The sequence below is a fragment of the Doryrhamphus excisus genome, linkage group LG16 (genome assembly GCF_037039965.1).
Source record: "Doryrhamphus excisus strain RoL-2023G ecotype Guam linkage group LG16, RoL_Dexc_Guam_v1.1, whole genome shotgun sequence".
Classification (NCBI taxonomy): Eukaryota; Metazoa; Chordata; class Actinopteri; order Syngnathiformes; family Syngnathidae; genus Doryrhamphus; species Doryrhamphus excisus.
Genome location: NC_136372.1, coordinates 2,078,931 through 2,102,240, shown reverse-complemented (window position 1 = coordinate 2,102,240; position 23,310 = coordinate 2,078,931). Strand labels below are relative to the sequence as shown.

General features: G+C 48.7%; 1 protein-coding gene and 1 non-coding gene across 10 annotated transcripts in view; one reads left to right on the top strand and one right to left on the bottom strand.

Annotated features, from left to right (window-relative positions):
- Positions 1-22,878, top strand: part of arhgap23a (Rho GTPase activating protein 23a) — a 45,011-nt gene extending 22,133 nt beyond the window's left edge. For 3 of the 9 annotated variants that reach the window (XM_058048809.2, XM_058048806.2, XM_058048802.2), the window contains exons 2-24: positions 3,729-3,932; positions 6,242-6,266; positions 6,501-6,593; positions 7,596-7,674; positions 8,140-8,200; positions 9,203-10,787; positions 13,074-13,229; positions 13,998-14,109; positions 14,196-14,235; positions 14,802-14,939; positions 15,003-15,311; positions 15,427-15,488; positions 15,572-15,690; positions 15,800-15,918; positions 16,006-16,158; positions 16,456-16,534; positions 16,619-16,692; positions 16,786-16,875; positions 17,573-17,698; positions 17,768-17,809; positions 17,916-18,009; positions 19,993-20,024; positions 20,090-22,878. In XM_058048809.2, the coding sequence (XP_057904792.2) occupies positions 3,729-3,932; positions 6,242-6,266; positions 6,501-6,593; positions 7,596-7,674; positions 8,140-8,200; positions 9,203-10,787; positions 13,074-13,229; positions 13,998-14,109; positions 14,196-14,235; positions 14,802-14,939; positions 15,003-15,311; positions 15,427-15,488; positions 15,572-15,690; positions 15,800-15,918; positions 16,006-16,158; positions 16,456-16,534; positions 16,619-16,692; positions 16,786-16,875; positions 17,573-17,698; positions 17,768-17,809; positions 17,916-18,009; positions 19,993-20,024; positions 20,090-21,397 (5,100 nt within the window). In that variant the 3' untranslated portion in view covers positions 21,398-22,878. Of the gene's footprint in view, positions 1-3,728; positions 3,933-6,241; positions 6,267-6,500; positions 6,594-7,595; positions 7,675-8,139; positions 8,201-8,339; positions 8,972-9,202; positions 10,788-13,073; positions 13,230-13,997; positions 14,110-14,195; positions 14,236-14,801; positions 14,940-15,002; positions 15,312-15,426; positions 15,489-15,571; positions 15,691-15,799; positions 15,919-16,005; positions 16,159-16,455; positions 16,535-16,618; positions 16,693-16,785; positions 16,876-17,572; positions 17,699-17,767; positions 17,810-17,915; positions 18,010-19,992; positions 20,025-20,089 lie in introns of those variants that run through there. The other 6 variants (XM_058048803.2, XM_058048804.2, XM_078797559.1 and 3 more) reach the window with 6 other exon arrangements.
- Positions 7,946-8,018, bottom strand: trnar-ccg (transfer RNA arginine (anticodon CCG)). The gene has a single exon. It is a non-coding gene; the product is annotated as a tRNA-Arg (tRNA).
- Positions 22,879-23,310: the final 432 nt, after the last annotated feature.

The following is a 23,310-nucleotide window of genomic DNA, read 5'->3' as shown; positions in this document are numbered from 1 at the left end:
TCGGGCCGAGCAGCCCGTCGGCTCCGGGGGCCGCGGGCGCAGACACGGCGGCTGTCGGGATTAAAGGCTTGTCAGCAGTTTGTGGCGTGCGTAAAGCTCCGCTTCATTCAAACAGGTTGCAGCTCTCAGCTCTTTAGAAGAGCATTATTGTTCTGGACCGCTGCGCTTTGCCAGCGCTCGGAGTGCTTGACTGACGACTGACTGACTGCGTTATTGGATTGATAACGTGATAGCTAGCGCTAGTGTCTGGGGGGGGTGTTGTCTACAATTTTGTTGAATATCCATTTTGAAACAATGGAAATAAAAATTGTAATGGTGGATTTAAATGCCTTTACATACCCATATTGTAGAACTAATAATAAGCCATTTAAGCAGTGTCACAGTCAATATGTTCCCCAGGGAACCTTAGTACCTGTCTCATTACTGCCATTACTAACACCTAGTAGTAAACACAGTAAACACAGTACTCCATTCACAATTAGAATGCTTCCTCTGCCTTGTATTTATATTTTAGTTCATTTAGTTGTTTCATTTAGCCATTCCTATGATTTCAAATGCCTCATTTAGGCCAAGAAAAAGTACTATTTTCTTAAATATATATATTTTTACGAACAATCGGCCGTGGTTATTAATTATTAATTAGTTTATTTGGAAGTAACAGCGATAGCGTGAGGGAGCGATGTTCGAACGAAGGCCAAATTTTCTGGTTTTCATTTCTGAGTTCCGGCATTCCAAAACCTGTCACACGGGTTTTCATATTTTAGTCATTTGATTTTGCATAAATAACTTGCTAGTTAGCCTGAGGAATTGCCATTGGTGTTGCTTCTTTGCATTTTTGAAAGGACACCATTGCTAAAACCATGTTGTCATGTGCATGCCAAGACACTAGTTGGCAATGTTAATGGCTGCTGGTCCTTGCAGGGCTTTTTCAAACCAGTTTTTTGACTGTCCATTTTCAAAAATGTACACCTTGAGGCAGTTTTCTGCCTGAAATACAGATATTTTTTGCCGTTTTTAGCTCCAAACAGTGTTGCTATAGGCACCCAATTTTTTTTTATAACCAAAGAAGTGGTTAGTCATCTTTTTTTATGCACAAAATGTTCTGCTCACGTCTACCCTCATGTCACGTCACACTTTCTCATGAAAACCTGGACAGGAACTGTCCATAAGCCTCCTGGAAGCAGGAAGCTGTCCCGTGCCAAGCGCTTAATGCTAGCTTGGCCGTTTTTGTGGCTTTTAATGGCTTCCTCTTCAGGTTTGATTTCCTGCAACTGGAGGACAACGAGGGGAAAGTTCAGCGTGGGCATGTTGGCGATAGGAGAAGTCTTCTTTGCAGTGTAACAAGAGTGAGGTTTCCCTGCGCTAAAACCCACGTAGGAAGTCAAGTTTAGACCAAAAACCGCACAGAAGTTTCCAAGCGGCTCTTTGGGTAAACACAAGGGGGACATCTGCCTGGTTTTTGTGAGAAGACAGACTAGTCGTTGCCAAGGAGACGGGTACCACCCAGCACTTGGCCTGGCTTCAGGGGACAGGGGTCGAGATGCCGAACGCTGGACAGCGTCCTGCGAGGTCCAGCGGGGACCGGCCACGGAGGAAGCAGCTTGAGCTGTGTTTTGGGTAATCACAGGCTTTGGTATTCCCAGTGCTGGGAGGGGCCATGTGGTTGAAACCGGCGTGCTGGAGCCTGTCCCTCGCCGAGGCCCGATACTCCTCCTTCGCCCCCTTCTTCTCTTCGCCCTCTTATCCTCGCATTCACTCTCTCTGTTCGCGTCTCTGTCCCAACTTGTCCCGGCCAGACCGCTCCCTCCGAGGAATTTGTCTTTCTGCTTTCACCCTGCTTCACTTCCTTTTGGCCTGTTTCTTTTGCTTTATCATTCGCTTGACACCCTCCGTGCCGCCGCCGCCGCCGCCGCCACCGCCACCTTCCTCTCAGACATCTTTACAAAGTCTCTATACAAATAGATAGCGTCTCAAAGTAGTCGCTTCCATCGCGTCAGCTGTGAAGCAGCCAAGACAAAATATAGCGCGTATAGGGGCGATATCTGCAGCGCTTATCCCGCTGATGTTTACTATCCCACTGTCAACCGACTGAAGTTGGTTTTTATCTCATCGTGCTACCTCAACTGTGCTCATATCTGATTGGCACAATGCGTATTTTTGCATGAATGAGTTGCTAGCTCGCCTGAGCAGGACATTAGCATGGCTAAAGTAGTATTAGTACTTTTCATACAAAAGGTCGGCTTTGCATAAATGACTTTGTTCGCTATCCAGAGGAAGCCATTACGCTAGCACAGCTGCATTTTCTAAAACCTTCTCTTCGAACTGAAAAACCCGAAAAAGAGTCGAAATTTCCATCGCTATTTGAATGGCTGCCATCTTTACACCAGCTTGTTCGTGCAGAAATCCTGAGGGAAGTAGTCAGCCACAATGGTTTCATACGGTCTTCGGTACCAGCCTTTGTTTTGAACTTGAAAACCAGAAACCAAGTCAAGACTTCATCATTTCCCTTATTTTCATGGCCGCCATCTTTTATAACAGGTTGGTTTTGCGTCCTCAGCTAACTTGGGGAGTGAATTAGCGCACAATTATGATGAAACAAAAGACCTCAGATAAAATCCATCTTCAACATGTCAAACCTGCTCTGCCCTGCTAAAGCAGCGGCCACAAAGCTAGCCGCTAAGAAAGGCCTGGGGCTTGTTCCTATCACCACTTCTCCAGTGGTCTGTGATTCCATCGTGGATACAATGTCACTGGACCACTAACCCGTTACCGTCAGTGATGATTCCGGCTTTGTTTGCAACTAAACCACTGTTGTACTTCGTTTGAAAAAAATACTTAAGGTCAAAGGAGAAGGATTTCCATGTCGAGAAAGGAAGGAGACGTGAAAAGGGAGGAGGCGAGGTGAGGGAAGGAGACGGAGGAGCGAAGCAGTGGAAGTGTTGCTTATTTTTAGGAGCGTCTGGTTATCCTGCCCTGTAACGCTAGCCACACTTCCTGCCTCCAGCCTGACACTTCCTGTTGCAGCGCAGACAACTAGCCTGCCATGTCAAACCTTGTGTGTGTGTGTGTGTGTGTGTGTGTGTGTGTGTGTGTGTGTGTGTGTGTGTGTGGTTGTTGAATTTAGCATCCATGTCTGCTCCATGTCAGTGATATGTGTTGATGTTTTGGCCAAACACAGACGTTCTTTGACACGGTTGGGGCCTCCTAACCCAAATAGATCATACATTGTGGTCCTTGGATGGAGATACACATTGACGTGCTCCGCTGTTAGCCGGTTAGCGTTGTTTTGCCTTTTGTTCCATCATGTGGATTTAGATTTCAAGCAGACTAAAGATCATGATTATATAGGCGAGGCGGTATAGACGTTAGCCTCCCGAGGGAGTCCAAGGCGTTTGTCCCTCCTCCCTGTTTGGTCAGGTGACGGCGCTTGAGTGACAGATGTGGGTCGTCAGGGCAGCACGAGGGTGCGAGTTCTCACGTGTGTCTGTCAGCGCGGCTTATTTACTCGGCCTTTTTCGGAATGAGATATTTAGAGCGATGGTGGGAATCTGCGTGCGGGAAAAACTCCCTCTGGTGATAAGACCAAGGTCATTGTGGTTAGGACTGCCCCACCTACCCCCCCACCCTGCCCAGTTGAGGCATGGGACCGGTCTTGATCGCAGACCCCCACAGGCGTGTTTGCGGACTTGAGTGACTAAATCCCCTCCATTTTTTTTTTATGTGCACAGGCGAAAGGGCGGAGGGATGGTCTCTCATCCACCGCCGACAACCCTCGGCCGCCGATGGCGTCCAGGCCGGGGAGGGAGGGCGTCGTCACACCTTGGAAAGGCCCCCGGACGCTGGTCCTCCGCAAGAACTCGCAGGGTTTCGGCTTCACCTTGCGCCACTTCATCGTTTACCCTCCTGAGTCCGCTCTGCACACCAACCTCAAGGTGAGTCCAAGGTGGCTGACAAAGCCGTGTTTACACCAAGCAGTCCAGAAAATTTGATTCACTATTCACATTTATACTTTTTTTATTTACAACATATTGCGCAACTGCAGGGTCTTGAGACACATGCTAACTCGCAAACTAGAGAGCTAGCGACCTAAACTGTAGCCTTCAAGTTATTTCCTTTCAACTTAAATAGCCAAAAACTTACCACTTCCACACGGATAGGGAGGATAACTATTAACAGTTATTTAACCTTTAACATGAACATTAATCAAACGTAATAATTTTTTCTGGGTACATGATACCATACAGCATCCATATCAAAACTTAAACTTTCATATCAAGGCGGGGGCCTCAAACTAGTGTAGGGCCGCGTGTTTGAGACCCCTGATCTATGGTATCCTTGAGCATGCTAAAGGATCAGCTCCTATGAAAGCGACATTAACCCCCAGGACCACTCGTACTTATTTTCTTTGTGCTCCACTATGGCATTCTACCACGATATTTTGGGACCTTTCACAATGAAACGGCGAAAAACTTGGAAACGAAACGAGCCTTCGAGGTCCAAATAACCAAATGTGAAGGTGTTAAATGCGCTCGGCTTCCAGAGTTTATGCTTAAGAACAATAACCCCTTTCCCCGTGTTTATTTTTGTTAGCACACATGGTCTCCATTTTATCCCAGCAACAGAAGCCTCGTTTCTTACCCTGTTGAACCCGGGGCGGAGCTGTTTGCAGGCCAGAGATAAAGCTAATTGTCCCACAGTAGAGCTTCAGCGAACGGCTCAACAACATTAGCGGCGGTGAATAAAGAGCCTCCAGCTCTCTACCATCCATCATTATTATTATTATTATTATTATTATTATTATTCCTTAAACTTTGCTTTAGCCTGTTTCCTAGCTCTTCCTAGCTTGAATGGGACTGGGTGGCTTGAGGTGTATGTGGTGGGGGGTGAAAACGTCTCCAGATGTGGACGTGAAACAGCCGAAAACAAAGCGTCCATTATTATTATTATTATTATTATTGTTGTTATTATTCAACCACCTCGTCACCCACCAGCTGCAGATTGAATGAGAGTCCTTGTCTCGGATCCGGTACTGCTCACTGCCAGGCAGTACCAGGGGGACAAGTGGGGGACAATAGGCCCACTGCTGCTGGCCCTTAGGCTCCGGTTCTGTACCCACCCCCCACCCTCCATGTCACAATGGTGGTGTGTTTTTGGACAATTGGAAACCAGTAATAGATGCTACGTAATGCTAAACGATGTAGACCTCATTGGGGCTTTCAAAGAGTGCAGACCTCCCTCAAGGTGAAAACATTGACTTCCTAATTTGCCAGACAAGCTAAAGAAATAAAATTAGCACCTAGCTACACAAGAAATGAAGCCTAATTAAGGATTAAATGTTTATCCGATTGTTTTGTGATTTTACTGACTTTATTTACACCATGGTGTCCAAAGAGCGGCGTGGGAGCCATTTCTGGTCCTCAGCTCATTTTTTAGTGGCCGGTGGCGCATAGTAAAAAAAAAAATTTTATAAAAAAATAGCATGACATAGAGCTAGCATCCAGCTTCTTTGCATATTAGATTGCTTGATTGTTTTTTTTTATTAGAATATATCAAAATGGCCACTCCTTGGGCACTCCTGCTTTACACTAAAAAGTTGCATCAGATTCCAACAAAGTGAGCAAAAACAAAAAAAACAAACAAAACTAACGGCGTTCTTAATGAAGACTTTTGGTGAAGCTTTTAGGTTCTTGAATCTAGAACCAAAAGTCCAATCTACCGTTTGTAGCCCACAGCCCTAAAACTGTTCTAAACCTTGCCCCGTGGCCGCCTGTGGCCTCCGGTGGCTGTAGTCCACGATCGACAGTCTCTAGTTTGTGGTGGTTTTGGGTGTTAGCAGCTCTCCTTTCTGTGCCTCTAAAGCCCCCCCAGCATTGTGTGCTGAGTGCAGGAATGAGCCCACTCAGCGAGGCCTAAAGCCGGGCAGCCGTCAGCCCACGTTCCCCTAACCCCAAACTGTCCACTCAGCTTGGGTGTATGTGTGTGTTGTGTGTGTGTGTGTGTGTGTGTGTGTGTGTGTTTGCTTCACTCTATGATGTCATGAGCGCTTGTCATCTTCTTTAAATTTCAAGTATGTCTGGAGCTGCTTTGTAATAAAAGTGTACAGGATTTTCCCAGTTACTGTAAACTATAAAATGTGTTGAGCACAAAGAGCCTCTGACTGAGTGGCAAAGTGCAGGATTTTCAAAATAAAGTGGTGCATCGGTTTTAGTCTGAGTTTGTGCTTCTTGTCTTCTGTTTGCAGGATGAGGAGAATGGCAACGGAAAGGGTGAGTGGTCTTTCGTCAGATGACCATTAAAAGCCTGTGCGGAATGATACTCAAAGACATGATGTCATTGGAGACTTTACTTCCACTCTACAGCCCCTCTCTGCCCCCTACAGGACACAACGCAGAATTACACCTAAGAAGTCTCTCATGAGAATACATTTGCAGTCATTGATGATGCAATGAGCAGACTGGACGCATATGCTTGCTCATTTGGTGTTGTTGGCTTTGTGACAGGGTTCCAGAAGGGACGACTGGAGCCAATGGACACCATATTTGTGAAGAATGTGCGAGAGAAAGGTCCGGCCCACCAGGCGGGCCTGTGCACAGGTATGAAGAACACACTGTATGCTTCCTCGTTTGCTTTGTAAATCATGTGGTGGGTGTGGAGTTTGTATTTGGTGATGGAACACACACCAGTAAAGACAACTCTAAGGATGTGTCACACGGCGGGACAACTCGTCCCGTCCGGTCTAGCAGCCCGAGGAAGCCAGGAGGAGCTCTCTGACAAACCAAATGAGCACTCATGCGCAGCGCCGGCAAGCCAAGTGTCCCCTCCAGAGAGTCGCAATGTCATTAGCATCTGCAAACACGCGCTTTGTTTGCACCCGTGACTGCATGAAGTCACACACGGTGGTTATCTAACCGCTCAGACTGGGTTCACACGGGGCTCGGCTGCTTCACACGTCACAGACCTGATCTTCTGAAAACTAAACGACAAAAAAATGGCAGCAAAAATTGAGAAAAAAAAAAAAATAATGCTAAAAATAATGATTTACTAAATAAATACTGAAAATCAAAATGAAAAATGTATGATCAGTGTGGAGAACGCTGCATTATGAAATGGACACATTCCACCGATAGGAAGTGAAAATAAAATGTGGACGTTGTCGCCGTTATAACAGCTTCCATCCTCCTGTGGAGAAGATCGTGGGAGTGTGTTTGGGTCCATTTGTGAGCTCAAAGAGTTCCTCCACACCAAACTCATCCTAGCAAAAACCTTAAACTGTATTATGGAAAGCAGGAAGTGAACAAATATAACAGTTATAGATTGTAAAAGTACCAGATGGAGGGGTAGGATTTAATAAGCTTTGCTTCTTCCTACTCCTTTTGGACATGTGGAACTGGGAACTGATTATGTGATGCATTCAATTGTAATCTGACGCATCAAATGAAATAAAACCGTTACCATAGCATGCCTTTATGGGCCTTGTTTGTGCACAGGGAAGAGACAAAGACCAATTGTCCAAAATATATCACAACATTTATCTTGTGTCATTTAGAGGTCCACATACATGGTGGTTATTAACCGTGCATCTTTTGTCCCCCCAGGGGATCGTCTGGTGAAGGTGAACGGCGAGAGCGTGCTGGGTAAAACATACTCCCAGGTGATCACCCTCATCCAAAACAGGTAGGACGTCTCATGAAATGTACTGAAGCGTGTGAGCCTCGAGCGTGGCGACGCTAATCGTTTCTGAAAGGAGTCGCCTGAAGCTTTGTGTTCTACACGGCCACGGAGCAGAACGCATCTTGATGCGCAATTAGCTGCTTGGGAACGTAGCGAGGCGTGGCTGGCTTTTTTTTCTACGCTTTATTTTTACATATAAACTAGGCTCTCTGCTTGTTATTTTCAATAAGTTGGCTTTGGAACACTATTAGTATCTGAAAATAGTTCATATGCGCGACCCAGGTGGGACTCGAACCCACAATCCCCAGCTCCGGAGGCTGATGCCTTGTCCGTTAGGCCACTGGGCCTGCTCTTGTAGTTCTGATATAATACCCAGCTCCACACCAATCAACCTGCATGTGTGTATATGTATATATAAATGGATGGATAATTCATATTTCCTAACACCCCCCCCCCCTCTTCACACAGTGAGAGTGTGCTGGAGCTCTCCATTATGCCAAAAGATGAAGACGTGCTTCAGTTGGTAAGTGTGAGTATGTTTTTTTTAACTTATAAATCATGCCTCTCCCCCTCCCGAAACACTCATCTACCTATGCACTCACCCTGTACTCTACCCTCCTCTACCATCTACCTGGATTTTCTTTACAGTCTTTGAGTAAAATAGCAGTTTTGGACCTTGTTAAGCAACAAAAAAAATGTCTGACACTTACAAATTAGATGAGATGTTAGTATGAGTCATTGTTAGTTTTTGCCCTAATTAAGACAATGACTCAATTCTCCTGCTCTGTGTTTTTAAGGACCAAAGCACATTTTATACGCATAATCTGGCATCCCGCCTGCCAAAACACGTCAGGTTGACCTCACGCCTCCAAGCGTCATCTCCTATGAGAGCCCTAACAAGCTAAAAGTCGACGGTTGGAGTATTTGCATTACATAGCGCAAGCGTAGTTACGTCTACGTCTTCGCACGCCTCCCCTCGCCACTACGTCAGCATTCCTCAAATGAGATCACCGCGCCGGCGCCTCCCTCCACACGCCCACTGGGTGGAGTGAGGCGAAGACACGGAGAGGCAGAGAGGGAGCGTGGAGGGAGATGAGAAAACAAGATCAAGGGAGCGAGCGCTGGAATAATAACAGTAGAAAAGTTGGGATATGTAAAAAAACAAAGAGCGTACACAAGGCGGAGGACATATTTCTGTGAGGACACGTCTACTTTTTCCCCTTCGAGTGTTTTTTGAGATTCCAGGAACATCTTGTTTACTCTCTTTTCAAAGGATTCTTAAAATTCCTGCCGAGGGAATGTAAGTAGTGCCTTTAATATCGGTGATAAATACACTCATTGTGTGATTGTTTATGTTTACGTTTGTGTTCGGAGCCCTGGAGACCAACCGAGCCGAGATCCGTTTTCCATTTTGAGCGTTGTTGTGCAGCAAAAGGCGGCTTTAATAGTTGTTGTCAAACTTGTTCGCAGTGTGTAAAAAAAACACACACATATACAAGCCGCCTCACCCGCCTCCCTCTTTCTCTTCCAGGCGTACTCCCAAGATGCCTACCTGACAGGCAACGAGCCCTTCTCGGGGGGAGCTGAGAACCTCCCGCCGCCGCCGCCCCTCTGCTATTCCCGCAGCAGGACCACGTCACCTGCAGGGGCGCCGCCGCCTGCCCCCATGGGGCAGAACCAGCTGGATAATTGGAGTCGCTGGCCCGGTTCCCCCAGTCCCTCGTCACCCCTGGACAACCGTTCCTCTGTGTGCAGCCCTCCCAGTTGGCAGGACGGGCGTTCGGTCGAGCTCGGCGGCGTGGGGCACAGCAGTCCGGCCCACCGCACAGAAGAGATCCAGTACGGTATGACCGGCCAGCAGCCTCAGGGTCAAACCAGGGGGCGCTCCTACTCGTCTTCTTCATCGTCAGGAGGCCCCTTATCCAGCCCGCTGCAGGTCCACTACCCCAACCACCATGCGGCCAATTCCACGCAGGCCCAGCCTCGCAAGTCCAGCAACTCGGCTTGGACCAGCCCGCCGCTGCCCCACCTCAGTCACGGCCGCACCGAGCGCTGTCAGCAGGCGCTGTCGGAGTGGTACTACAGCCAAGTGCCCGAGCGCTCAGGGGGGCGCAGCATGCAGACTCGCCAACGCAGCTACTCCCAGGACCGGCTCAGCGACACAAGGAGGCAGCAGCTTCAACAGCGGGCGGGCGGCTGGCCTCACAGCGCCTCCCAGGACACTCTGCTGTTACTGCAGCAGCCAGGACCGGGGCCCCATGGGGAGCCCTACTGGTCATATGGGGAGTGGGGTCCAGATAGGGGCCATCCTGCCTCGAACTACACAAGGACTCGATCTGAAAACCTGCTGGGGGAGTATGATCGTCACGGACGCTCGTTAGAGATGTTGGACCGAGCCACAGCAGGGTTGGTCTCACCTCGGTGTGAGCGGTGGAACCAGCCTCCCAAGCCGCCCCCCAGGACTGATCTACACCAAAGGCACGGTGGTCAGTACCCCGCGAAACAAGCACCCCCGATGCCCCGACACTCACAGGCGAACCCCAAACACCCCACCCAGACCCAACCCCAGCAGGTGCCCCCCAAGAACCGGCGGCTTCCTTCAGGCCAGAGCATGGATGACCAGCCGGTGGGCTACCGCAGCTACAGCCCCTCCTTCTACCGCAAGACGGGCCGCATCATGCAGCAAGCCCACTCATTCAGGGACCCTTCGTACTCTGGCCCCCACCTGAACTGGAACACCAGCCCGCCAGAGGGCGCGCCAGCCATCCCACCCGCCGCTCCGCTGGCCTCCACCTCGCCCGAATCCCAGGAGAGAGCATACAGGCCCACCAACCACGAGAGGGAGCGAGGGTCAACGGCGGAGGTGGTGGCAGCTCAGGCCCAGGAAGTAGTCATGCGCCAGAAGCCTCCCAGCGGGCGGCGGAACGCCCACGGCATGCGGCACCCTCACTACGTGCTCCCCATGGACGGCCTGGAGCCCTCCCTGTTCTCTCCGGAGCCCCCAGACTCGACAGCCGCATCCAGCTCCTCGGGAGAGGCGGTGCCGTGTAAGGCGAATGGTGGCCTGGTCCCACTGTCCCTGGAGGACGACTCCCTGGCATCCATCCCCTTCATCGGTAAGCCCCTGTCCCAGTGGTGCGTCCTCATTATTATGTGTTACTTTTTCTTCTTAAACCTCTTTTGAAAGGAGTTTTTTGGTCGTCTAGTATGGCTCACAGAGTGTCAGTATTCAGGAACATAATACAGCTGGAATTGGTTCAAGCTTGACTCCAGAAATAGGAAGTACAGTAAGAGTCCATTTCAGTCCTCCCGCAGAGTAATGTACCCCATAGGACTAAGTATTGGACTCTTAAGGTAACCTTTTCCACCTCTAAAACGTGAATAAAGTTGGACTTGTGAGGGCATCCTCCATTGAAGACCCCTGAAGAAGTCATAACCAAATACAGTAGTATCTCTAAATAGTGAAAAAACTCAAATGCACGCTTGAAGCCTGATAACATGGCTAACAAATTTATGAAACATTAATATTAAATATAAAATATAAAATATTAAATACAGCTTTCTTCTGGCTGGATGAAAGGATTGATTGCAATGAAAACAGGCTGATTCCAGCGGTTGTTTAGCCCACAAATGTTCACCGACGGGCGGGGTGGTTGTAGGCAGCTGCGTCCCAGGCAGGTCCGGACTTGTATACCCGATTCTGGGAAGACCGCGGCTCTGCAGCGCTGGTATCACCCGACAGAGACTGCTGGCCTTTTTGGTCAAAAACCTCGACGTGACATACTGATGAGCGCCGCCCCCTCTTGCCCTGACCCAGTAGCCCGATAAAGTACAGAGGCGGTGGACCAGGAAGCATCACTCTTAGTGCGTAGGAACACATTCTTCCTTCTTGCATGAAAACATGCAGCCAAAGGCGGCAGGATGAGACACGTTTTATCGTCTTGAACTGAAACTATTCCCCACAAGGTTTTTTTTTTTTTTTTTTGCTGTGACGGAGATGGTGCTTGTAAAGGTGGCGAGACTGGAGTGCAACAAAAAGACAACGTCCTTGTTAAAAGAGGAGGAGGCACACCGACAGAAACACTTTTCCACTGTGCACTTTGTTTGTCTCTCAATACGTGGAGGCTACAAAATAGCGGTGGGGTTATTTTGGCAATTCATGTGGAGAAATGCAGTTCCTGCCGTCAATGCTGCTATTGTCTTTCTCTGCAGGATAGATTTGGGGTGGTCTTTTGGTCGGTTCTTAGGGTTTGCCACGGTTTTAAGTACTTCGCCATGTGACACTGTACCATACCGAATGTTCCATACCAAAAGAAAACATGACTTTTTTTTACTATCCGGAGAGCAGCATGGCGACCGTCTGGCACAGTACTCATTGTCACTGTCAAAATCTGCGATACCCACCAAAACAACACATCTCTACCACTTTACCGAATACTTCTGGCCTACAAACTGCAGTAGTGTAGTATAGCAAAAGTTCCAAATCCACCTGTCTTTGCGTCCAACTGGGAGGCGGCATGGACTCGGCGAGCATCAGCGTCCCAGCATGGACGGATGCGTGGCTCAGAGCTGCCTTGCCTCTTAATGACGGCCTTTGTTAAAGCCGCAGCTTGCCTATTTCTGGTGCCGGCTCCCGATTTGGGAATGTTTTCCCCTGCGTATTGTGGACAACACAGGCGGGAGAGGCAGCGGGGACCGTCAGCAGGACTAAGAGTTGTGACTTCCCGGTTTAAAGGGAACAAGCAAAAGCGGCGAAAGCTGGTGTTGCCTGAGGTGTGTAAAATTTCACAACAATACGACCTCAATCAATCGGATGTCAGTCCTTCTCTTGTCAGACTTAACGAGGCGCTAATTTTATCAGCCCGGGGAACCACACTCCATTTCTTTGTCAGCAGTTTATGCTGTGTATACAGTATAATATATTTACCACATACATAACACAAACTCTCAGTATTTTTTCACTGCATTGAGTGGAAAAAAATACTTGGGTCTGAATCAATAGCACCCTCTGCTGGTAGCTGGCTAACATACATTGAAAAACAACACAACCTCAATGACATCAGGGTGATCACATGTCACCTTATTGACTAAATTGGATACTTCGGATAGCTACTCTGCGCTTGCACAAGCCTGACGCTGCAGCATGGTTGCATGTTGCATTCAATGACGCAGCAAGAAAGAGGAAACCCGCAAACACTTCCCTCTTGGACGCAAACTGGTTCCCCGTCGTTCCTTTTTCCCTCAAAGAACAACGAATCAAACAAATCCCTTCCTCTGACCTCACCTTCTCTTAAACATGTGTTCCTCTCCCTCCTAACACCTAACTCATCTTCCTCCTCCTCTCCTCTCTTTCCCGGGCCTCCTGCGCTCCCATCTTCAATCCCTTCCCGACCCTCCCACAGATGAGCCCACCAGCCCCGGTGCTGACTTGCGCGCCCGCCACGTGCCGGCGTCCTCCGTGGTCTCCAGCGGCATGAGTTCGGCGCCCGCCGCGGTCGCCAGCCCCGCTTCCCCCACCTTCACCTTCCCCGCCACTAGGCTCTTCTCACATGACTGCAGTGAGTGTGCCCCCCACCCCCCCAACCCGGCCCCCGCCCGCCTCCCTTCTTCTCCACCTGCTGCATGCCGCAGTGAAAGAAGCATGCAAGAAGATATAATCAGCTTACACCTCATCAAGTACTTTTCTCCATTGAGTCCACAAAAAAAATTATGGAATTAGTACAATTTTCTCTCTTTGTTGTCATTCCAGTGTGACTAAGCCTTACTGGGTACTGACTAATTCCTGCATTTGGAAAGAAAAGTGCTCAATTTTGATTGACACTGTGAGAGTCTTGTTTTTTTTCCAGGAATTAGTCTGCATCTTTTAACAGTCAGGCACACTAGAGTCGTTTAATATTGACCGGTGAGCAAAGATACTGACTAATTCCTGGAATTTCTTTGCACAAGGGCTCAATATAGGAAAGAAAATGACTTGATGGTAAATGTTTGCATGATGCATGCTTGGACCTTTTTTTTTTTAATCACTTTATTGTGGGGAAAAAGCAGTCTAGTGTTTTTGCATGTTTTTTTTAAAGAATGCATGTAGACAGAGAGACATGAAGGCGGACATGGCACCTCAATTCACCTCAACTCACCACCACCCCGCAGCTTCCTCACTCGCTCGCTCGCTCGCTCGCCCACTTTCCCATGATCAATCCACACCGCCAATGATTGGCATCATCACATCAACATTCTTTCTTGTTTTTTTTTTCTCTCTTTCTCTCTCCTTCCTTTCCTTCTTTGTTTCCCTCCCCACATCTCCACTCGTTCATCCTGTCGCTGAGCAGGCGCTATTAAATCCGGTCGCCGTTCCTCCTATCTTCTAGCCATCACCTCCGAGCGTTCCAAGTCGTGCGACGAGGGGCTCAACACCTTCCGTGAGGACGGACGCGTCTTCTCGTGAGTGCAGTGTTGTCTCCCATTGCTCCAAAGTGTGGTCACGTGAGGAAGGAGCTAACCCGCTGTGTTGGTTTTATTTTCCACAGGAGGCTACCAAAGAGAGTCAAGAGCTTCTTCACAGATGGGGTGAGTTCCATTTATTCATAATATTAAATATTGTTAACTAGGGGTGTCACAAGATCTTGCGAGAATACTTGTGAGGAAGAGGGTTCACTCTGTGCATTGTTTCAGTACATTTACAAGTTTGTTGCATAGAACAACGGCATAAACGGTGTGAGCCCTTTTGTCAGTCATACAGTGCATGGAGGCGGGGCCGCTAGCATACACACAGAGCGCGGAAATCCAAAGAAATACAGCTGATTGTTAACTAGTTATTACTAGTTAATACAAAGTGCCAAAAAATAAGCATAATAGGTCCCCTTAAAAATATGATACAGGCACCAGAATTGACTACCATGTTTTAGAGACGCCCAGGAATGGCGTCAGGAACCCTGGGCTCCATTAAAAATGGAACCATTACTTTTTACCTCTTAATTGTGACACCTATGAAGCAAAAAGTGCTGAGCGGTTTGTGCAAAATACAGCAATAGCGCCCTCTGCTGGATGACCTGATAACACTGCAATTGCCTTACATAAGTAGGCCATGGTACGGATTTGAAGGCTAACGAAGTCGTGTCCGTGTTGTCTTTCAGTCTCTGGACAACTTGGGGACGGAGGAGGAGAGGCGATCCAAGCGACACTCCACCTCGGAGCTGGGGAACATCACGTACAGCGACGTTCTGCGACAAGGGTGGCTTCACTACAAGCAGATCCTCACGGAGAAGGGCAAGGTGGGCGGAGCATCACGGCGGCTTTGAACCCGCTGGCGCTAAATCCAAAATGTTTCTTCACAGAAGGTGGGCAGCGGCATGCGGCCGTGGAAACGAGTCTTCTCGGTGCTGCGCTCCCACTCGCTGTTCCTCTACAAGGACAAGCGGGAGGCGGTGCTCCGCGGGGCCACGGTGGGGGGCGGCGCAGAGGACGAGCAGCCCATCAGCATCCGGGGCTGCCTAGTGGACATCGCTTACAGCGAGACCAAGCGCAAGCACGCCCTGCGGCTCACCACGCAGGACTTTTGCGAGTACCTGCTGCAGGCGGAGGACCGCGAGGACATGCTGGACTGGATCAAGGTCATCAGGGAGAACAGCAAGACGGATAACGAGGTCAGCGTCGCGTTTAGAACGTAGCAATATCTGAAATATCGTTGGGGGGAGCCCTGCAGCCAAAACACAACAATTGTTCCTTATTGCTCCTTTAAAAAAATATGTGCTTTTTCAGGAGTTGGGCTTTTCCAGGCAGGCGCTCATCAACAAGAAGCTGAACGACTACAGGAAGCAGAGGTGGCGTACCTGACTTACCTGCTTGCTCGCTACTTTGAAAGCACACGCCTGTTGACCCGGCATCTCTCTCTCGCCCCCCGCAGCCCAACTGGAAGCAAGCCGGACGCGTCGCCCAGGTTGTCTCGCATGAAGCCCCCCTTCCTGCTCGCCAAGACGGAGAACGCTTTGGGGGCGCCGCGCTCACCCAAACCAGACGGCAAAGGTCGGTACCGTGCGTGCACTTCCAATGAACTCCCAATGACGTCCTTTTGTCAAGATGTCCCATGAAAGGTCATCAGTTCTTCCTTTTAAGTAGTTCAATGTGTCCCTAGACGAGAGCGCCCCCCCCAAGTCCCCGTGGGGAATCAACATCATGAAGAAGACCAAGAAGGCCGGCCCCAAAGCGTTCGGCGTGAGGCTGGAGGAGTGCCAGCCGGGCGTCAACAACAAGGTTCGGCTCCGCCTCCTGCTGGCCGAATCCGATGCCGCTCGGTCGACGATCTACCGACGACACTCACGCTCTCTCTCTCTCTCCCAGTTCATCCCGCTGATCGTGGAGATCTGCTGCGGCCTGGTGGAGGAGATGGGTCTGGAGTACACCGGCATCTACCGCGTGCCGGGCAACAACGCCATGGTGTCGCTGCTGCAGGAGCAACTCAACAAGGGCGTCGACATCAACCCGGCAGAGGAGGTGAGGAAGGAACAGCACACTTCCTGTGTGACATTTTGCCAGAATATAGCTTCCTTGTGGCAAAATATTATGGTGCTATTGGGGCATTCATTAACATTTTAGTTTTATTTTAGAGTTAATTTTATCTAATGAAATACGCATTTAGCGTTCTTCATCGATATCTTTATGTGTATATAACACAACGACAATACAGGAATCTTCAGTTAAAGGACTCCAATCGTGACAAACAAAACAAACGATGCTATTAATAGTCAAAACGCTGACTCGTGTTTGTCATCTTTGTGTCTTTGCCAACAGAAATGGCAGGACCTCAATGTCGTCAGTAGCTTACTGAAATCCTTCTTCCGGAAACTCCCAGAGCCGCTCTTCACCAACGGTGAGTGCAAATACGTTACGTTATTATGCTACTTCCTGTCCCAGGGACACGCTCTAAGAGGACTTCCTGGTCTGGTCTTTGCAGACAAGTACAACGATTTCATTGACGCCAACAGAATGGAAGACGCTTCAGACAGACTGAAGACCATGAAGAAGCTGGTACCTTATAACTTCTGGTTTAAATTGTTTGTTTCCTGTTAGCGTCATCATTAATGCACTTCCTGTTTTTTTTGGGGGGGGGTTTGTTTTTAGATACGAGATCTTCCAGATTATTATTACCACACGCTCAAGTTCTTAGTGTGTCACCTGAAGACAGTGGCGGACCACTCGGATAAAAACAAGGTGAGCCAAGTTGTCATATTTGTCAAAAAAATAATAAATATTTAATTAATTAATATTAAATATTGAATATATTCAAATATTATATATATATTATATTATATATATTTAAATATTTAATTATTATAAAAATACAAAAAATATATAAAATATATAAAAATAATAATATTATTATAAAATATTATTATATTTTATAATATTATATAATAATAATATTATAAAATATTATTTTATTCACAGAATATAACATTTTTTGGATGCGGTTTACTGCAAAATATGCTGTCAAATATTCATTGTATGAATTAATTTAATGCCGGCAACATCATATGGTGGCCACTAGGCCTGGGACGATAATAAAAGTACACAGAAGAGTGTAGCGGTGTTTCATTGCACTTTAATAAAGTAAACATAAAATAAACATAAACATAAAATACTTACAGGCAAAATACTTGGTAAGGCTCAACAAGAGACGGTCTTCCAGGCTGTACATTACTAACTAACGTTGATCTTCTTCTATGGCAACGGGTTTCAAATAGCACAACATACGTATTGGAGTACCAATAAACTTATTAAGACCCGCCACTCACTGAAAACGGTCCCGCGACACCCCACTCGTTGAGGGCATCGAACATAGGTCTGGTGCGACCAGGCTAAGTAGTGCTTAGCGATTTGCTACTAAGGACTGTCATGGAACACGCAGATGGAACCACGTAACCTGGCTCTGGTGTTCGGGCCCACTCTGGTGCGGACGTCCGAGGACAACATGAAGGACATGGTGACACACATGCCCGACCGCTACAAGATCGTGGAGACGCTCGTCCAACACGTGAGGATCAGAAGACATACATAAATGTAGTACTATCGGTTTGAATGTTTTTTTGTTTTTTTTTTGCAGTACATTTGGTTTTTCAGCGATGAGCCAGACAAGGATGAAAAGGTACGCCATGTTGACAAGCCGCTTATAAAAAATAAAAATAAAAAATGCTATCATGATTAGCCACGCAAACATCAAACGTCTCTCCTCACGTCTCCTTCCCACGCAGACGCCGGTGGACACGGAGGACGTGCAGCCCGCCCCCAACATCGACCACCTCCTGTCCAACATCGGGCGGACCGCTCTGCTCGGGGACGCCTCTGGTGAGCACGCCGCCCGCTCCCCACTGTTTAGCCCCCACCCGATCACTTCCTGTAGTTTTAGCCACATGCTAACGCCATGTTTTCTGGTGCAAGGAGGGAATTGAACCATCTTATTTAGCCATGTATGGCTCAGTACTATTGTACTATTGTATTGTACAAGCACAATACTGCAAAATTCCCTCCTTTCCAGTATCTGATTATGTTTTTCATAGGATTTTCGGTTGTTTTTTTTTTTGTGTCCCGACACTTTTCCTATCTTCTCTGTTCTCGTTGTCTTCTTCCTCTCCACTGCACTCGCTCATCTTTGACTTCTTCTCTGTGCGTCCTCTGCATTTCTCTCAGCTGAGCCTGTGGAGCAGACACTGCGGTAGGACGCCAATACACGCCTGCCTGTGACCGTGTGTGTGTGTGTGTGTGTGTGTCACTGTGTTTGGTGTCTACCTGCTCTCCCCTCAAGTGTCCCTCCCGATGAGAGTGTTGCCTTCACTGTCATTGCCCCACTAATCAATTAACGCAGGAAGCCTTTAGAAGCTGCTGTGCGTGACCCCCCCCACTAGTGTCCTGTGTGCACTCTACTCATACACACAAGTGCATCGGCTCTCTACACTTCGAACACGAGTAACCTATTGTGCTTATATTAGGTCATTTAGTGTAATTAAGGCATGCATCAGGCTGAGTGGTTAGCACGCAGGCCTCACAGCTAGGACACCCAAGTTCAATCCCACACTCGTGCATGCGTGGGTTTTCTCCGGGTATTCCGGTTTCCTCCCAAATTCCAAAATCATGCTAGGTTAATTGGCCACTCCAAATTGTCCATAGGTATGAATGTGAGTGTGAATGGTTGTTTGTCTATACGTATGTGCCCTGTGATTGGCTGGCCACCGGTCCAGGGTGTACCCCGCCTCTCGCCCGAAGACAGCTGGGATAGGCTCCAGCAACCCCTGTGAGCCTCGTGAGGATAGAAAACGAATGATTGAAAGTCTAAAGGTGACTATAGGGGTGTTATTTCATGTCTAGAGGGCTCTAATAGTGTTAAAAGCCATATTTAGGAGGTCGTAAACACATTTTCGACGCGCTAACTAGTAAAATATTCCATTTATAAATAAGGAATCCTACATGCACGGCGTACGAGTGGTTAGTGCGCAGGCCTCACAGCTAGGAGACCAGAGTTCAATGTCCGTGCATGCGTGGGTTTTCTCCGGGTACTCCGGTTTCCTCCCACATTCCAAAAAAACATGCTAGGTTAATTAACGACTCCAAATTGTCCATAGGTATGAATGTGAGTGTGAATGGTTGTTTGTCTATATGTGCCCTGTGATTGGCTGGCGACCCCGCCTCTCGTCCGAAGACAGCTGGGATAGGCTCCAGCACCCCCCGCGACCCTCGTGAGGAAAAAGCGGTAGAAAATGAATGAATGAATGAATTAGAGCAAGATGGCAGACGGACAACAACACATCCAATTATCATTATGATGCATTCAGGGACACTCCGTACTTGACCAAAATATCTTTATAATGTGAATGTGTGTGGGTGGAATGTGTAATATTTGGTAGATCGGTAAAGGTTATTAAAAACTGTGCCAAAGATGAAAAAGAGACGTGTGTGTTGGTGTTGGTTTCACTTTTTGATGATCTTCTTTGTTGGTTTTTTTTGTTTTAAATTCCTCCTTCATCAAAATCATGGTTTATCCTCCCACTGTGTCTGGTGTGTGTGTGTATGTGTCTGGTGTGTGTGTGTGTGTGTGTGTGTGTGTGTGTGGTGTGCGTTCTGGGTTTGAGGACACAGAGACAAAAAGGCACACTTGGGTGTTGGCGTGTTAGCCCCGCCCATAATGTGATGACATCACGTCTTATTAATAATGTCTCCCGGGACCGAATACATAAACATACGTCCTGCTCACACCAAGCGTCTCCGTGTCCTCCTCCCAAGACTTTTATTTGGACTTCCCTTCTCTAAATTCCTCTTCTCTTCCTCCCCCCTCAGACTCCACCAACAGTGACTCAGCAAAATCCAAGGTATGTCCCCCGCACGCCTTCCTGTCGCCCCACCAGGCCTGGCCTTAACACATCCTGCTCCTCAGGGGTCCTGGGGGTCCAAGAAGGACCTCACGGCCAAGGACTTCCTGACTCTGTCCATCATGTCGGCCGTCACGGGCCGCAAGCGCAGGAAGCGGCACAACGCTCGCCGTGTGGGCAGCAGCACCGACGACGACTCGGAGCACGAGCCCGTCAAAGCGGGACACCCGGAAGCCGAGGAGGAAGAGGAGGAGGAAGACGAGGCAGAGTCGCCACCGGGAGACGCCGCTCCTCACGCGGAGGGGGAGGCAGACGACGACGACGATGAGGAGGAGGAAGAAGAAGAAGAGGAGGAGGTTGTGCAGGCGGAGGTGAAAGAGGAGGCGGCGGCTTCCAGTCCGAACAGACAGGAAGAAGAGGCGGGAGGAAGGTCGAAGCCGGCGTGGCGGGCGCCCGAAGACGCGCGCTCCATCGTGTCAGGCTACTCCACCCTCTCCACGCTGGGGCGGAGCCTGGGCTCGGAGGGGAGGGCGGAGGACGCCGACGACGAGCACAGCGAGCTGGTGAGCGAGACGGACAACGAGAGCGGCTTCGCCTCGCGCTCCGTCACGCAGGAGCGGCCCGAGAAGCGCACGGCGGGGCCGCGCGGCGCCACGAACAAGACCCCGACGGCGGCGACGACGACGGCTACCGCCGCCCCCTCGTCACCCGCCGCCACCGTCACGCTCAGTGCGGACCCCGCAGAGAGGAGCGAGGGCGGGGCGAGATCCACCACGCCGTCGTCCTCGTCGTCCTCCGCCGCCCACAGGCTTCACTCGCGGCCGTCCTTCAACTCCCACAAGCTCATCCAGTGCGACACGCTCGCCCGCAAGAAACTCAAGGGCGACAAGGTCAAGGCTCGCTCCCTCGACCTGCTGGACGTCCCTGCTCGGAACCACGGCGCCGCGCCGGACGCCGCCCCCAGGATGAGGGGAGAGCCCAGAACCGACCCCTCCTCTGGAAGCAGCCAGGAGAGTCTCCGCCCGGGGCGAGCGCCACCCAGCGAGGCCGCCTCCTTCGCGCCTGCCGCCAAGTCCCTCGCGGATCAGGTACGCGCCCGCCTGCTGGGCTCGGCCGACGACCTGCGCAGCGTCGGCATGCGCAAGCCGCTCTCTCCCGAGAGCCGCCGCAAGAGGCGGGCCTGGCGCCGCCACACGGTGGTGGCGTCCCCCACCGAGGCGGGCGACAAGAGGCCGCCGTTGCCCATCACAGAGTTCCCGCTGTCTCCCGTCGCCGCTAAAACGCAGCCGGTGCCTCCTCTGGAGGAAGATGGCGGCGAGCGGGGGCCTTGTGGCCGCCACGCGCCCACTTCCAGGTTCCACCAGTACCTGTGAAGCCCGGCGGCGAGCGTCGGCGTCGGCGGCGAGCTGCCTGCTGAGCTGCAGGTCAGCAGGCCGGCAGCGCGCCAACGCTTAAAAAGACGCCGCCATCTTTTTTGTGTTTTCTCGTCATCTAAACCTACGCTTCCTGTGTACAGCAGGGGGCGCTCACTTCCTTTACGTTGCCAAAGCTCTTTTACTTCTTTTACTTCTTTAACTGCGCCTTTTCTACTTTGGACGCGGAACAGCAGCAGCAGGGCCGAGACATGTGACCTCATCTTCGCCGACACGGCCGTGCAAAAGTCTTGGGTCACCACCGCATTTCTTCTTGGAAGGAGGAAGTAGAATATAACGGAAAAATCAATCGATATGAAGCATGTCCAAGCCAAAAGGGTGCACAGCCTGGCAGCCACCAGCAGGGGCGCTGTTTCACCCACTTTATTATCTTAAGTGGCCAATCGTCAATATAGCAATTGTAGGAATAATTATTCCGGAAACAAAAGTTAACAGCGTGGAAAAACACTAAAATTAATCCTGTATCACAAAAACAACAACTTTTATAGTAAAAAAAAAAAAAAAGTACATTTGCGTCATTGTGCTAATCTTAAAAGAAAGACGAAGAAATGCTAAAACGACAACGCCAATGGTGACTCGGCACTTTTTCACAGCCGGGCAAACAGTTCCCACCTCGAGGGCGTGAAGACGCGGAGTAAAACCATTTCATGGCTTCCTGGATGGCTGCCCCCCCCCCCCAACATTTGTACAAAGCCTTGTTTTTAAGTTGTAAATATCAACGTTGTCCTGTTTGTTTTTACTTTTTCTTAATAATAATTTTTTTATGGTTTACAAACGTGCGCACACAAACACAGGCCGACTTGAAATGCTCCCTTAATATATTGTTTGTTTATATATATATATATATATATATGATATATATATATGGCCACCTCTGGTTGTCACTTCCTGTCTTGAGGCGTTTTAACCACACTGCGGTGACTAATCCAAACAGTCTCTTCATACCTCAACATTTCTTTGTTGGTTTTTCAACAAGTGCCTAATTTCTGGAATGTTGTCCAGCAGTGCCACGCTCGCTCCTCTTCCCATTCCATCTTCTTCTCCTTCTTCTTCTTCCCTCGTGTGAGGTTCCCGTCTGTCCTCCTGTGGTTTTCACGCTCGACTGAGACGTCCACGGTCAACTTCAAGTGGGCATAAAGACTTCAAATAAGCACACGTCATGCCAAGGACACGTCTATGCACTCCCTCGTCCTCACACACACACACACACACACACACACACCACTTTTGAGAATAAAACACAGCGTGTTGTCGCTTATGTTTGTGTACATACTTACCTTAATATGTAACATATTGTCTGACATTGTGTACATTTAAGTCAAACTAATTGTCTGCGTGCTTTAAAGCAAGGTTATTATTATTATTATTATGATGTAAATAAAAAAGAAGTACGTTATAAAAAAATAAAGGGGTGTTCTGTCTTTTGGTGTTAAGTTGTCAATGGCGCCCTCTTGTGGTTACGGATCAGTATTGCCTCAGTAGAGTTCTTTGAAGTGTTTTTTTTTTAACAGTGCAAACCCTTCATGTTTAGCATCTTTTCTTACATCATATTCATTTCTTGGGGCGTCTTTTTAGCATCTTTGAGTTCAGTCATGTTGGGAAAGAGCCGGAATTAAGTTTTTATTATTAGTTAATGTACAACATATGTCACGGTCCTAACAACATGATATATTTCTGTATGTTTGGAGTTCAAGTTTAATTTTTGAAAAAAAAAATAGGATTTCCCAAATGCAGACCGCAGCTTTGGTTTTTATGTCAATATTCTATTCATAATGCATGACGCTAAAATAATGATTGAAATATAGTGAACACCATTAGCACATTATTAAGCTAGGCTTAATCATTACGAGAGG